A 15823-nucleotide genomic window follows, 5' to 3' on the forward strand; every position below is an offset into this window, starting at 1 on the left:
TCTTTTCTCTGCTGCTTGTTTCTTCGCACACATCAACACTCAGTAATTTCACTCAGAATTTTTATTTGAAAAGCCTGGTTGGTTTCCTTCAGCTCCATTTAGCACACTCATCTAGCCATGCAAAATTTCATTTGAGTTTCAAACTTCATTGCTTAGGGTCCAAGAGCATTGCTGCCTGCCAAAGCCCACGTTAAAATCAGAGTGGATTTCAGCTAGGTACTGTTACAATGGAAGGGATCGAGCTTTAGAGAACATGTCCTCTTGGACAGCAATTTCCGGTTAATGCTTTAGAAAACACCCCCCCTCCCTCATCTGTTTTTAACATGTTATACTGACCAGCAATAGGGAAATAATTTTGGAAAAGAATTCTCACATGCATGTTTCTGAGCCACAAAAGGAATTTTGCAGGAAATAATTGCTGTCTGGGCCTTCTTGCCCCAGAAGCAAACTAACTAGAAACTGTAGAGAGTGGCCTGCTGGAGGCTGTGTAACTGGACAGTGTGGAGCTTCCCTGGTAGCAGAGACCTAGATTGGGTCTTCTCTCCGATGGGCTCAGCCCAGAAAATGTTCTGGATGTGCCTGTACTGAGTGAACCATGAGAAAACTCCATTGTCCTGGTAAGAACTCAGAGCTCACTTGGTATGCTCCTGACACAGAAACCTCCATCTCCATTTCAATCAGCTGCAAGGAGGCCATCTTATCAACCATTACATGTGCTTTTCTTCTCCTCTGCCCCATGAAAAAGCTGACATAGAGCAGAACCCTTTTTCAGACTGAGGGTTTTCAATTAGTCTAAAGATAACCCTCATAAAAATGGGGGGAACGCACCTCCTATGGAGTCAGACCTACAACGATTGAAAAAATCAAATTCTGATGGGCTGGTCTGGACACAACATCGTATCAAATTTAGAGGTACACTGCGTTGCTGGAACAGCAGCAAGGCAAGACCAGAAGACCGGGGTAAGTCTGTATCCAAATCTTTCTAACCTTCCTCTGGTACTGGCTATTGCTTCCATTTTCCCTTCTTGTCTCAGGTACCAGTGTAGATGTAATAGTCCTATCCAGCAGCATTCACCCTCAAGACATATTCCTCTTTCATAAGCATATTACTGACTAAATTGTGTGGATGTTGCCCTCCTTTTCCTCTAAAGAAACCCATAAGAATCCCCATCCCCAGCCCCACCCTTGAACCTCTGTACTAACTGGAAGTAGAAAAGATGGTTAGAAGAAAAAAAAAATCACCGCAGAAATACTAAATATTGCAGGAACAGAAGGTATTTAGGAATCTGCTCTCTAAAGTATAACAGCAGTAGCAACAGGAGACCAATAAATGAGTGAGACACCTAAGGGAAAAATGCACCCATGAAGGAAAATGTAAATTTAGAGGCATTCCAGTGTTCAGGTTGCAGGTAAAGGAAAAACACGTAAACTAAGTCACTTGTCAACAACTACTTGGATTTACAGGCTTGTCAGAAAAATGAAAAAGGGACAAAACACACCCACCTATTAAAAGAGAAAGATCGAAAATTAAAAGGATCAAAGGAATCAAAACATTTGTTCACATGCAGAAACTCAGAAGGACTGCTGGAGAGAGGAAGAAATAAATATGCATGCAATATAAATGTACATTTTCAGCACCTAATTCAAAGAACAATGACAACTGGGAGAGACAGCAAAAAATCATCAACCTCTTTTCAAGGTGATTCTCTATTGTTTTTAGAGCTACTAACTGTCAATATCTTTTACTTGAAAACTGATGAGACAAAACAATTTTTTTTTTAGATGGGGAAATTAAAGTTAAAAACTAAGAGAAATGCATGAGGAACAAGTAAATTCAACAGATGTTGTGGAGATAAAACTATCTATTCTGAGTTCTGTGTTATCTTATAGATCTCTAATTACAAGCATGAGCTGAAATTTCACATGAGATGGACGTGCACTGCAATCAAACAACAAATTTAGAATTTGGCAGTTCAGCCTTTGAAGCCAGGACTTCACCCCCGAATTTCAAGTGCTGATCTGACCTCTCTTGGTTTTATATCAGAAGAGGCCCATTATTTTCATGAAAACATGTCTGCCAATTACATTGTTGTAAATGAGAGCAAAAATGGTGCTGCTTTCTGTGATCTCCCAAATCATGGATTATTTATTCACTCCTCTATAGATGAGGCAAGGATATTTACTAACTGCAGACGTGGAAAAAGAGTAACAATGTCAGCAAAGACAAGGGGAAATATCAAATCAAAATACAGGCTTACCGGGCTAAAATTAGTACAGTATGTTCTGGAAATAACACAACACAGAGTAGCATGATTACCGCTCTAAAATTCTTGGAAACTATTATTCATTTATCTAAAAATTATTGTCAGCTATATAAAATCTACCTGTTTTCCCTCATCATTTCTGCTTCCTTCTCTTTCACAGGTGCTGGAGACTCTTCAAAGTCATACGAGAAGAGGTGAAAAGGAGTGTGCGGTACATAAGGTAATTTCTCCACTGTTGGAGATGCCTTTGGAGTAATGGATGCTGAGGAATTTTGGGGAGAGCTCAGCAACGCTGTTGCAGGTGAAGATGGTGATGAAAGGACAGTGTTATGATGAGAGACAGATGAGTCAGGCACAGAAGAGGAGCTGCTAGAAAAGCTCTTTGCTCTAGAGCAGGCGAGAGGCCTCTCAGCTGGAGAAATGGCAGTGGAGACAGCTGAAGAGTCAGAACCCTGTGAAAAGCTTTCCTTCACAGCCTCATGCACATCTGGAACCTCACTGCAGGAGGAAAAAATCATTAGAAAGGGAAGAGGAGAGAAAAATGGGGCAAAGGGAGATAATAGATAGTAACACTTGCAGGGGAATAAAAACCAAAGTAGAGTCAGACAAAAACTTCCAAAATTTAGACAATCATCACATCTTTTTAAATAAAGAGAAGTCACATCTTTGTGTCCCAGTGGGATTCTCCTTGGAGTTGGAAATACTGGGGAAAAGAAACAACCTATTCTAAAGGAAAAAAGGGGATTTAACCTACAGGCTTCAGAACTAATTTTTATGAGCCTTTCACACCTATTTTCATACCAATTTTTGTATATTTCAAGTTAGGTTGTAAACATTGTCAGAGCAGTACAAAGCAGACTGAGCACACTGGAAAATACTCTATGGAGCACTGATGCTTCAAGATACAGTCTGCAGGACTGCTTCTCCAAGTCCAGATATCTATCATCCTCCCTGGGAATCTGATCTTTTCACTAAAAATGTCCATCCAACAAATATGAAACTAATAAAGTACTTAATTAGCACTGTTCTGTCAAATTCAACTTTAGAATGATCTCAAAAGCAACACCTTACCAGATATTTGTCTAGGTATGAAGGCACTAATGAGTGTCAGCATTCCATGCTGGTCTTTGATAGAGACTTGCAGAGTTTGCATCAAAGGAAACAGAAAACACATCTGCTTTGCTCGCCTGAAGGCAGATGTTGGTGAGTGACAGAAGGCACAAAGCAGGTGAAAAGCCATGGGATCTGCACTCCAGGGTGTCTGTTTTCAGTAGTAACTCCAGCACAAACATTGTGCATGGACTTTGGGCTGGATCACTTGGCAAGTGGCTGATTTCATTCTCCCAAGACCACTTCTGCAATCCCCGAAAAGGCATAGAAGGCACAGTCCTTATCTGAGGACTGTGGGCTTGGCACAGCATAGGCAACAAAACCACAATTTATATTAGATATGTTGAGATCTTATGCAGTTAATCATCAGGTGTATACCAGGTAATTGTTCTCTCAATGGAAAATCTGGAAATCCTCATCTACTGCACCTGCTGTGCTTGACAGGAGACACTGAAGCCAGGCCAGCCCTACCTGACAGCATCTAACACGAACAGCCATGTCACAGATCATTTTTGTTAGGCTACAGAGACTGTGAAAGAAGGTACTTCGGAAAGTCATGGGAGTATCACCCGGTTATCTTAAAGAGATAATTATCTTAAAAGGACCAATGACCTAAAATCACATCATGCTCTTCACATGGCTCTTCCTCACTTTTTAAAGCAGTATTTTATTATACTCATGAGATTTACCAATAACTTGTGTCCTAGCTTTGGTTTTTAAGAATCAGATTTGAGGAAATTATCACTTAATTTTGAATTTTCAGGCAGCCGTTGGCAAGATTTGTAGACTGGAAGATAATAACAACAGTACAGTATTTTCTTTGGAATTCCCACATTAAACAGTTTCCTTTCTTCCTTCTGTGCTGTACAGCGTCTGCATGAATGTGGTTTATGTTAAAAAAAAAAAATCCAATCTCATTTGCTGAGCTGCAAAACCAAATAATTTAACCTAAATCAAATGGCTGTCTGGAAAAAATAATGTATTTTCTTGCTTTCAGTTTATTAGGCTCAAGTTGTTAAATGCCAAACACATATACATATCTCAGCAATAAGTGGAAATTTTTACACAAGTGTATTGAGAGGTGATGACAAATATTGATTGGTCATTTGCTTATATCTGTATATACACAGATGGGCAGGCATTTATAAAATTTATATATATATCATATACACATATATATCAGTTTTGCCTCAAATTAGTTATTTGCTACTAAAACATGGATAAAACTTATGTGAAATCTTAGGCAGCATTCAAAAAATATCAATTTACTGCATAGCAACAGAAATTCCTAATAAGGTAGTATTATGAAGATAGGGATGAAAACCTAAGAAACGAAGCAACATCCTCAGCTAAGCATTGTAGTGTTTCATCATTGCCTTAACTAAGAAGCTAAACCAAACCATGCTTAAAGTAATGCTTTTCACTAAAGCTTTTAGGATTTGTGAGCATTACGTAAAGGGAGCAAGGGCAGACAGTTCATAGCGCACCAAACCTGTATAATTAAACATGTTACCATTAGCACTGCCCCCCCCCCAGCCCCCTCCCCAAAGCTTTCGAATGCAAAAATATTTCCTTGGGGGTGGCTTTAACAGGTGATCAAGGAACGTGAGTGAAAAGGTGGATGCTGCTGTACACTGTGCTAGTGAGTTCATGCCAGAGCCTGAAGAAAAGGTGGAGGGACAATGCTGAATCCTGGTACCTGGCTTTGACCTGCCTATTGGCCTCTTCCTCCCCCTCATCCTCAGTATTGGGCTCTGTGACTGGCTGTTCTTCTTCCTCCTCTTCATACTCGTCCTCTCTGAGGTCAGACCAAGGAAAGAGGCATGCAGTGGGATGGAAAGAAAGAAGGTGGAAGAGAAAACAACATGAGTCCACAGAAAAAGAAATGCAATGAAGTTAGAAATTGAAGGAAGAGACTGATGAAGAGGGAGTTATGGCCCTCTTGTGTTAGGCAAAAAGCCACCTAAAAGCTCCTGCTATATGTTTGCACAAGAGTAGCTACCGATATAAAACAGCTATCCTCTCCCCTATTTACATTTTTTACTATTATTTTAAGATTCAAAGCTGCCATTGAATTTTCTTGAGCTTTGCTTTCTATTTGCAGCTGTCCTACCTGCAGAGGAATTAATGGAAAACATTCATGATAATAGCAATGCTCAACTCATCGGTCATTAAGTTGTCTTTTTGGCAAAAGGACAGTACAGGCTGTGCTGGCATGGGACAGCTGGCACTGGATATCACACTTTCTAAATTAACCCAAATAAAACATTCCTGCTAAGTAACCAATAGCTCAGCTGGAAACAGAACAGGGTGAACCATTGAGTCAAGAATAACAGACATACCAAATCAGTTCAGGACTATTAACAAATAGCAATATTTAAGTTATCAGATGCCAGTACATGAATTATTTCAGTAGAGTCATTAGTACGGTCAAATCAGGCTCCAGTTCAGCAGTAATTCTGGCAGAGTGCAAGTCATGCATAAAGCCTCCACAACCTACAAACCACATAAGTAAAATAGGAAAACTGTATTAAACATAATGAAAAAAAGCTACACTGTCTGCCTCCTGTCACTCGCATTTATGCTTTTCACCTTCCCAAAGCAACAGACTCATGGAAGATGCATTTGTATTTGATACAGTTCTCCACTTGATTTAATGATGTATATACCATTAGGTTATGCTCCATGCAAAAAGGAAAACATACAATCAGTAATGAAGTTTGTAAGACACTCATATTACTTGCATTTTCCTGAAAGCTTATTTTCTTTCCTTCGATTCTGAAGAGATGTTCTGTGGATTTTTTTCAGTTTAGAATTAGTTTTCATTTTATAAGGATAATGAATATTTACAGTGTGAGATCATGAACTCATTGAGTTCAACAAAAAGGGTCAATCCAAAATTTGTTGTATTCATATGGAGTAAGTTACAGAATAACCAGGAAAAAATGGCAGTGCCTGGAACTTTTCCAATACTCGGGCAAACACTTACAAAGTAAACACTTTCAACAATTCCTAAGGTGGCACAGTGACATAACCATCTCAATGGTCATCTCTTCATCTCCCTGTGCTGCCCACAAACATATACCTCCCTTACACAGACACCTCTCAACTTTCACACATGTACTCATTCACTGGAAAAAAAGCAAAGAAAGAGTTGAACCAGGGAGCATTCATATAATTCCTTCTTACTAGCTCAAGCTTTGCTATTTCCTGTGAAGGGAAACTTCTGTATCTGCTTGTCCTATAGCACTCAGATTTGGGAAATAACTCATGGAGCTCTGTGGGATCATGGTTCTCTGTTAGGAGCACAGTGCATCCTATAATGCTGGCAGCACAGCACAGATATGAACAAGAGTGTCCCCACTATTGCTGTGTTTGAAGCTCCCACCAGGATTCCACATCGGTGATGTCAAAATTTCTCCTCTCCTCAATTGTCTCAAAATGCCCAAAATCATTAGTGAAATACTCATCTGATATGGTGGATCTCATAAATTTGAAAGAGTTCTTTGAGAATTTTTTCCACCTCATGAGGGCATAGCTAAAACATGGAGGAAGGAGCTGAAAAAAAATTTTAGCGATTCCAGAGAGATCATTATTCTGTGAGGCCAATGACTCCTTCCTCAAGGGTTCTTGAGTTCTAGGTCAAAATCTTAGAAGAAGCTTTGATTGGAAAGCTCTTTTCATTTGCTAATTTTAAGTACAGGAGAGCAGCAACTACATGGCAAGTGGCTGGAAAAGCCGGAGGAAGGATCTGGCTCTGTGTGACCCGGTAGCAGAGGTGATCAGTGTGCACAGAGGCAGGCACACTCTCCAGTCTGGGGGAGCCAATGCGGTCAAGAGAAGCTTGCACAAAAGAAGTACGTGTTCGCATAGGGGAGACGCTCAACACTCTGAACGTCCTCTTTTATCAACTAAACTCACAAGTTTCAGAGTTCCTGAGTATCCCCAGAAGAGGGATCAGATACAGATCAGAGGAGAGGGGCAAGCTCACAGCCAGGAATGATGTGTGCTCTTCTTTTAACCAAAGCAACAGTGGCAGTCATTTCAGTCTTGTTAGAGGACAGATATTCTGTCCAACAAAACAGATAGTACCTGCTAACTAAATCTTTCCTAAAAGGTGGACAAGGAGAATTTCCATGTGAATATTTATTAAAGTGGGGAAACACTAACTAGAGTCAGACACTCAAACACAAAGCAGACAGGTTTGTGAACTCATCAGACCTGTTCAGAGTTATGTGCTCATTTTTGTATGCAGTGGAGAAGGGATGATGTGGAAAAGCTCATTGTTCCTCTCACATACAGATGCAAATTTGGAGTCAATGCAATAGTGGAATTAAATTAAGAAAAAAGACTCATAGGGACATTTCCAATTAATGAGACTGGGAAGCCAGCATAGTTTTTAGTAGTGGCAGAGGAATTTATTCCATTTACAAAAGGCAAATATTTATCCACTGGCAGGGAGGAAGGCCTTGCTAATGTTGAAGAATCAGATATGTACAGCTAACCTTAAGGTTTTTCCGGGGCTACTTCAGTTCCATGATAAAAGTAAGAGGTTAGAAATACTTAAACAAAATCCATATAGCACTGAAAACAAACTTCAAAACAATCACTCTGTTTATTTTCATCTTTAAAATGGATTAATGCTATGGGCTAAAAAAACTAAACAAATAAACAAAACCCCACCCCTCCACAAGTCTTTTTAAAGTATAACATTGGTCATGGCAACTAACAAAGATCTTCTAGGACACAGGATTTGCTCAGTTGTTTCAACTAAAATTTGATGTACCTATGTGTTTATAGCCCCTTAGTATACATATTAAAAAAGACTATGAAAGTGCAGTTTATGGAGAGAGAATGACTGGAGCAGCAAAACAAAATCTTGACAAAGGGTTTAGAATGAAAGGAATAACTTTTCTCCTTTTTACAATTGATAAATTTAAAAAGAAGTAAAAAGAATACCAGAAACTTGCCCTGCTGATATTAAATAGCTATTTAAAGCTGCAAAGAAAAAGCACTAACAAATACAGACTGATGAAAGGAAATTATAATAAAGGGTTTCTTTTAGAGGTTTAGCTGAAGGCAGAGGCAGTCCTTGAGATGCCAGGCCTTGCACCTCACACACACACCTAACCTAGTCACAGTTGGATGATTTTAAGACACCAGTCTGAAGACAACAGCTCTTAGTCCACAAGAACTCAAAGAACTCAAAGCACCAAAACCTGCTCTCTGTCTCGCTGGACCCTAGAGCTGAGCAATGTGTACAAGGTTTTGTGTAGCTCTCTGCAATCCCTTTGCAGAGTTTTGAGGAAGGCAGCTTGAAAGGACTTAGTGTTTCTTTCTACCTTGTAGCCCAGAAACACAAGTTTCTCACTACCAGCCTCAAGGAAAAAAAAAAAAAAAAAAAAAAAAAAAAAAAAAATCCCAAAGGTAGAGCACAGCAACACATTCTGCTTTGCTTGGTATCAAATGAAATTTTGTAAAGGTAAGGTGTGCTTCAAATAATTTTAATTCAGGATGAATTTAACCAGTAATGAACCAGAATATAGAACAATAGAAAAAACTATCATCTTGCCATAATTAGGCTACCAAGGCTTTGGTCTGCACATACAATGCACATAGAAGTTAACTCATGAGTTCTAGTACATGATCCTTAGGTCCTTTCCAACACAAACCATTCTATGATTCTATGACCAGGACTACAAGCCACATTCAGTGAAATAAGACCACCATTACCCATTTCACAATATTATTTTAAACTGAGTACTACAGCTGATCTCACAAATTTCCTTTCAAGGTTGTTTTCCACCCTCTCTCCTGCAAACCTCTAACCTGTTTTATCTCTTGCACAGCTGCATCCCCAAGCTCCAAGTGAAGAGAAAGTGAAAATGTTCCATCAAGGAAACATATCTATAAGCCACAGTGGATGTAATTTTATTTTCTCTTGCCATTGCTTGCCATTTTCTTCAATTCATGAGTTCAATTCCACTTTTATAGCTTTAGACGGCAGAATTCATAGCCAAATTCCTAAATTTTTGTAAAATAAACAAATGCTTTGGTACACTTCTGTAGCTTCTTCCTTTCTTCTATCCTAGCTGCCAAAACAGATCCAACTAGACCTTTAGGTGAAAGCTAAAACTGGTAATAATTTAAATTCAACATTTATGAGTCTGTATAAAGATATGGCAATACACTCTCCTCCTCCATTAAAAATAAAACTAAAGAAACCACTTATCAACCCCACCACTTATTTCTATTCCACTGCAGTTGGTTCAACTATGTGAAGACGAAAATACATAAATTATATGTGGATTATATGTACTTACAAAGCCTCAAAATTTGACCTGCATACAGGAAGACTAAAGTGACCAATTACAAAGGTAAAAAGGACAATGATCCTGGTATTTCTGCCCTTAATAAAGAAAACAGTTCAGACAAAAAGTTGAGGAAATGGAAAATGATGTGAAGTACATGCACTTACTATGTCTTCATATCTGCCCTTTATCTTTAGGTTCCTGTTACTTTTTTATCCCTAAAAGATGATTAGCAACAGCTCTTCACACCTAAATAATACGTAGGCAATGCCTCCACGCTTGTTTAACTGCTGCAATTGGTTTATATAGGATACATCAAAGCAGAACAAGACAGCAGAGCATTGCTTAAGATATTGGCAGGGCTTTGCAAAGACTTCAAGAGTCACAAGTCTTTGATCATTGAACAGCATTGCTGTTTTTACATTTCTAAGAGCAGAGAGGTAAAGAAACAGAATAATGATGCAGATAGACTTTTGGAGCAATATATACTGAAATATATACAGAAAGAGAGACGAAATGTTATTTTCAGAGCTTGGAAGTGCATTTTGGTTAACACTTGAAGCTCACTGTTATGGACCCTTCAAAGGGAAATGACATCCTACCAAGCTGCTGTCTTTTTTCCTCCCCACATCGCATCCTATGTGTAAAAAACCTTTCCTGTTTTCAGAGGATCATGTTTACAAACACTGGGAACACACTGGAGAGGTGAACTCTCTAGAGCAAGTATACTCCAGTGCATAGACACTATCATACAGATCCAGAGAAATGCATTCACACTCTGGTTTGGTATTGTATTTCCTCACAAAAGTTCACAAAACCTAAACACACAGTGGAAAAAAAACAAATTAAATAATATGGCTAAGTCACACTGTGATTTCATTTACCATGCAGCTAGAGTCTATTTAAACTTCGGTACTTTCTTCACTCCTCCTGAAGTTCAAATAGAAAAATCTACCACTCCTTTACAACAAAGTGCACTGCTGTTAACTGAACTCTGCATGCACACCAAGCATAAAACATTTCATTTCAGTGAGATCTGCAGTCAGAAAAGAGTATCCCCACTAGAAAACCTGACACACCTGCAGAGATGTTTTAATTAATATAAAAAGAGCTGATATCAACTTGAAACAGTAATAGGACTGGATCTGAGATACTTATCAAGTTGTAAATTTTAAATTTTTGTGTTATTATTTATGCATTAAGATGTCAATCCCTATCTATAGATCAATGCAGTCCTTTTTTATGGTACGGCTTCAAAAGAAAATTTTTCTTAACCTAACATGTCTATTCCTCTACTACATTCCCTATGGGAGCTTTTAAGATATTACAAAGAGTAAGATTACAAATTTCACACTTTTAGGGTTCTCCTTTAGAATCTGCTTAACTTCACAGTTCAAATCCTACCTGCACAGGAGAAATTAATGTGTTCTCTTGCTCCAAAAATAAAATAGAAGGTTAGATTTCTGAATGGTTTTGTTGTCAAAGACTAATAAAGATCTGATGCTAGGAACAGACACTACCTTGGCTACCTTACCAAGCCATTTCATTTCATAGATAAATCTTCCTAAAACCTCTTATTTTTTATATCCAGTTCCCATTATCACCCATACCAACCATACTGTGAAAAAAGTTATTCTCTCTCTCATAACTGATCATATGCAATGGCATATGTCAGGGACTTCAGCTCATATGTGTAAGTGTATGTCTGTGTGTATGTACATGTATTAAAGAGATTCACATCCACAGATATGTGCCTGCATGTTTATCCTGGAGAGGTTTTCTTTGTCTAATTTCATGACTCAGTTGTTTTAGATATCTAAAACTAAGAACCAGAGAAAAACATCAATGAAAAAAACAAAAAAAACCCCAGTATGTTTCTTTCTATTACAGCAATAAAAGAGAAAATAACTTCTCTCATCTGGGCCTTTAGTAATCCATACCACAACCTGAGTCTTACATCAAATGATGATTTTGAGTCTCCCCACTGTGCTGTTTCATACCTATCATACCACTCATCATATTTGACACAGACAGTAACTCTAAGACATGTGGAACAAACCATCCTAAATGAAATAAACCCCACCCATCACTGTATCTTTGATCCATAGCCTTTAAGTATTTATACAATCAAATCTTTTCTTACAGTGTTGTGGGAAGTCACTAGAACTTGAAGCACCATTACAAAAACTAGAATTTTTCTGTAGTAAGCACTAGAGAAAAATAAAAGATTAGTTACGGTTTGGGATGTCTGAAAACATGGAAAATCATGATAATAAAAAAAGAAGTCTCAGTTGTATCTTGGACAAACCAACCCTGCAGTCTTGGCTCTACGTGAAGCAGTTTGAACAATCACTTAATGGGGCCTACTAAGCAAACTGAGGTCTGTGCTGTTGGTTAGAAACTCAACTGGAATCTAAAGCTGAGCACAAAAAATGCTTAGCGTCAGAGGCTCAGCTCTATTCATTGTTTTCTGGTAAAACTAAAATAGCATCACGATCTCTGCCTGCATCTTAGCAATCCTCGAACATCAGAAACATGCATTTTCTAACAAACAGGTCCTTATGACTTCTCGGCACAGCTTTCCTTTATTTAGACCACTATTTCCCTGAATTCTTCTAGGACCATAAAGGGTGTGAAAGACTTTGAGCCCAGGATGCACTGTGCAATGGAACTGTGTCCAGCTAGCCTAGAAATTTGTGAGAAACTTTGGAATTCCCCGTGCTGCTCTTTGCTCAGAGGAAGAGACCTAACAGGCTTCCAGGAAAAACCCTAAAAAAAGCAAAGTTCATAGATACATAATCCCCTGTTTGCTTCTCTGTTTTTACCTTATCAATATAGCTCTCCTGAAGGCCAGATTTCTTCAGATTGAAAATCTGGAAGCCTCAGGTGGACCTGAACAGTTGGTCTTTCCCATCTTTTTAGCCTTGATCTACTAAGAGAAAGCTTGGTAAAGCCAGCTTTGGCCACTGATGCAGAATGAAGGCTTCACTCTGCTAAGTTCTTAAGATGGCAGTCAGTACTTTCATTTGTGAGCTGGCAAACACAGAAATACTGACAGGAAAGATCTAACCATGGCCAGGTTATGTCTAGATGAAGATCTTTAGTATTATAAGATCTATCTTAGCAATTCTTTGGTGATTTTTGATAATATAAAACAAATCAAAGCTATGGATAAAAAAAAGCAGAGCATCTAGTAAAGAGAGGTAAATACCTAATCCTAGCTATTCACAACTTGATAAACCTCAGTCTTTCACTGTAACTAATTTCATAGTGATGCAGCCATTCACTCAAATGCTGGTAAGAGGTGTGAGTGTAAATCTCCCAGAAGCTCACTTGAATATGTTTGCCAAGGTCTGGCTGACACACCTCTGATGGGACACTCAGAGCAAGATGAGTATGGTCTCTGTGCAGTGCTGATGAAAGGGTAATGCACATCAAAATGTGAAAGGTTAATTTGAAAATCTGGGAGGAGCATTTGTTTCTGATTTGTATGTATAGAACTCAGAGGAGCTGTACAGTGCTCAAGACAGTACTGAGAACTTCTAAGCAGGCTGCCTTTTACTCCCTGAAATCTAGCCAGGATGAGACTCAAGGACAGAGAGACAGAAATTTTCCCTTTAGGGCCTTTTTTGCCATAAATCACTTCATACAATAACAACATAAATCTAGTGCATATTCCATGCCACTCCTTACATTTTTTCCTGACTCTATCCATGTTGTCACTGGAAAAAGCTAGCGTTACTTTAAAAAGAAAACAAACAAACAACACAATTCATGGAAGAATGTGTTTAAAAGTCTACTGCATAAGAAGCAGCATGCTAGACCACAGACTGAAAGCACTCAGTTTGGACCAGGGCAGAAAACCTTAGGAGGTACCTCCAGCACAGAATTTGAAACATGACATTAACAGGACTGAAGTTCCCAGCAGGCTTATTGGTTCTCTATGCCTTTATGGTAAGAGAAAGAAGTTTTAGCAAAGCAGATCTGGTGCTGGTCAGGACAGGCATCTTAATGTGTGCAGCATTAGGTACAGATCTTTAAATCAATCTTCAGCCTTTCTTAGTTACTAGCTGTTACCAACTTCTTTACTTATTTACTTAGTAACAGGCACATCAGGCTGAGCTTTGCTCTCCATGAAAACTATTTTAACACAAAGCAGATTTGGATCCTTATTTGTTCTGAACCACAGGCAAAAAAGCAATACATTTAGTTTAGAAAAAGGCTGCTAAGTGGATGAAAAAGGCCTGCAAGTTTTTCTTTTGGTCGCCCTTAGCATTTACGGTCAACTTTTCCTAGCTCAAAACCCAAAGTCTGCTCTCAATTAGCCTGGCGTAGATCAGACCAACTCCATTGACTTCAGACAACTTTTCTGGATATAGAGCATTGTGAGAGAGAACAGAATTTGGTCAATATTGTCTTCTTTTTGTTGTTTTACCAGCACCATGAATTTCTCTCTTTTTGGAAGACTTATCGGGTGACACAAAGCAGACACTGTGGACAACCTGTTTGATGTGGTAAACAAAAGCAAAGCAAATGCCAGAACAGCTGATGAGCTAGAAAGAAAAGAAACATGAGCATTGTGGGAAGGAGAATTATGGGAAAGAACTTCAACCTTCTACTGATTTTGATACAGAAGTCCAAAAATAGCCTAGAATGTTTCCCAAAATAAAATTTAGTACAGTGTAAGAGTGCAACTTCAGTCTCTAACTGCGTCCATCAGAAGCAATTCAGCTGGGTCTAATCCACTGTGAAACCAGACATAAGACATCTGCAGCCACACACAAAGTTTAGAACTTTCAGCAAGAACAATACAGTATGATTATCATTAGTATTGTTACAATATCTACTGGGAAAGAAAACGTAGTGAAGGAATAAAGACTAAAATCCATTTTGTAACTAATTTTTGGGAAATACAGCACTGCAAAAACTTACTGCCATTTTTTTTTTTTTCCTCTCTCAAGAGGGATCAAGGTTATGAACCAAAAGGAGACAGTTCTTTCATGGCTGAACAGAAGTAATTTTCAATCTACAGAGGTAATAACTAATTTTTATCCATTTGTATAGATTCCTTTCTACAACATTAATGGTGGAAGCAGCGGGGTCATAATGAGCATTTCTTTTGACAAAATCAGGTGATGCTTGCATCATATTCTAACACAGGATTTGAAAATTACAATACAAATTGCCACAAGATCTAAACTTATGATGTTGTATTCAAGTCCTTTAAACCAATAAATATCCTGCTTTGTGCTCAAATTTGAAAATTTTATTCCAGAGAACCTCTTTCCATTTAAGTCTAATTCAAATTCTAGAAATGTGTAAGAACCTTAAAGGACTCGTTTAACTTCATTATTTTTCTGCTTAAACATTAATGTATAGAAGCCATAAGGCTTTTCCTTTTTTCCTTTTTTTTTCCTCTCAGTGTAGCTATCAGGTGTAGAGATAATGTTGCACACATCTGGACTATTTCACTGAAAGTTGAGACTTACTGGAATACGATAAAGCAGGAAGGCTGTTTTTCCTCTTCCTACCACAACTACAGATTTGGGCAGATAATGAATCTAAAAATGTGAAGGACAGAATCTGCTTATCTGAAAAGCTTGTTTACCAGAAACACTTAACCAGAATAATGAGAATTATAAAAGATCCAACAGTTGACTAACTGCTTTTTATGGTAACTTAAGCAATTTCACTGGCCATAGAACTTGCATCCTCAAATCCTGAACATACTTTGTAGTCTATAATGTTCCATGGGAAAAAAAAATCTGATTTGCCAGCTACAGTAATATTTCCTGTCTTTATCTGCTAAGAGGACTGGAGAATGGGGGTGGGGGCTGAGACAGTATTTTTATTTAACTAATATGCAAAGCAAAGATCAGAATTACACACATTCATAATTGAATGCCTGTTTCCTTACTGTGGTGGTGCAGAAATGTTTTATTAGGTTTTTATAAGAAGTTTATGTTATGGTTCATTTCACTGTATCCCCAATTCTGTATCCCTTTTGTGTTGTCTGTATAATAAGGTGTTTTGTGTCAGTCCTCCCACTCCCCACCTGACTTGGAACATCCCCTCTGCCCCAACCCCCCTCTCTGGGGCAGCCTGTCTATCACTTTGAGGAGCCCTCCCAGGTTGTGA

General features: G+C 38.4%; 1 protein-coding gene across 6 annotated transcripts in view; it reads right to left on the reverse strand.

Moving 5' to 3' along the window:
* Window positions 1–15823, reverse strand: part of FHOD3 (formin homology 2 domain containing 3) — a 379860-nt gene that overhangs the window by 93390 nt on the left and 270647 nt on the right. For 3 of the 6 annotated variants that reach the window (XM_040087625.2, XM_040087634.2, XM_058422691.1), the window contains exons 12-13: window positions 5074–5172; window positions 2385–2762 (exon numbers count right to left, since the gene is read on the reverse strand). The exons of the other annotated variants lie outside the window; for them this stretch is intronic. In XM_040087625.2, coding sequence (XP_039943559.1) covers window positions 2385–2762; window positions 5074–5172 — 477 coding nt within the window. The remainder of the gene's footprint in view (window positions 1–2384; window positions 2763–5073; window positions 5173–15823) is intronic. 6 annotated transcript variants of the gene reach the window in all.

The sequence above is a fragment of the Hirundo rustica genome, chromosome 1, assembly GCF_015227805.2.
Source record: "Hirundo rustica isolate bHirRus1 chromosome 1, bHirRus1.pri.v3, whole genome shotgun sequence".
NCBI classification, from domain to species: Eukaryota; Metazoa; Chordata; class Aves; order Passeriformes; family Hirundinidae; genus Hirundo; species Hirundo rustica.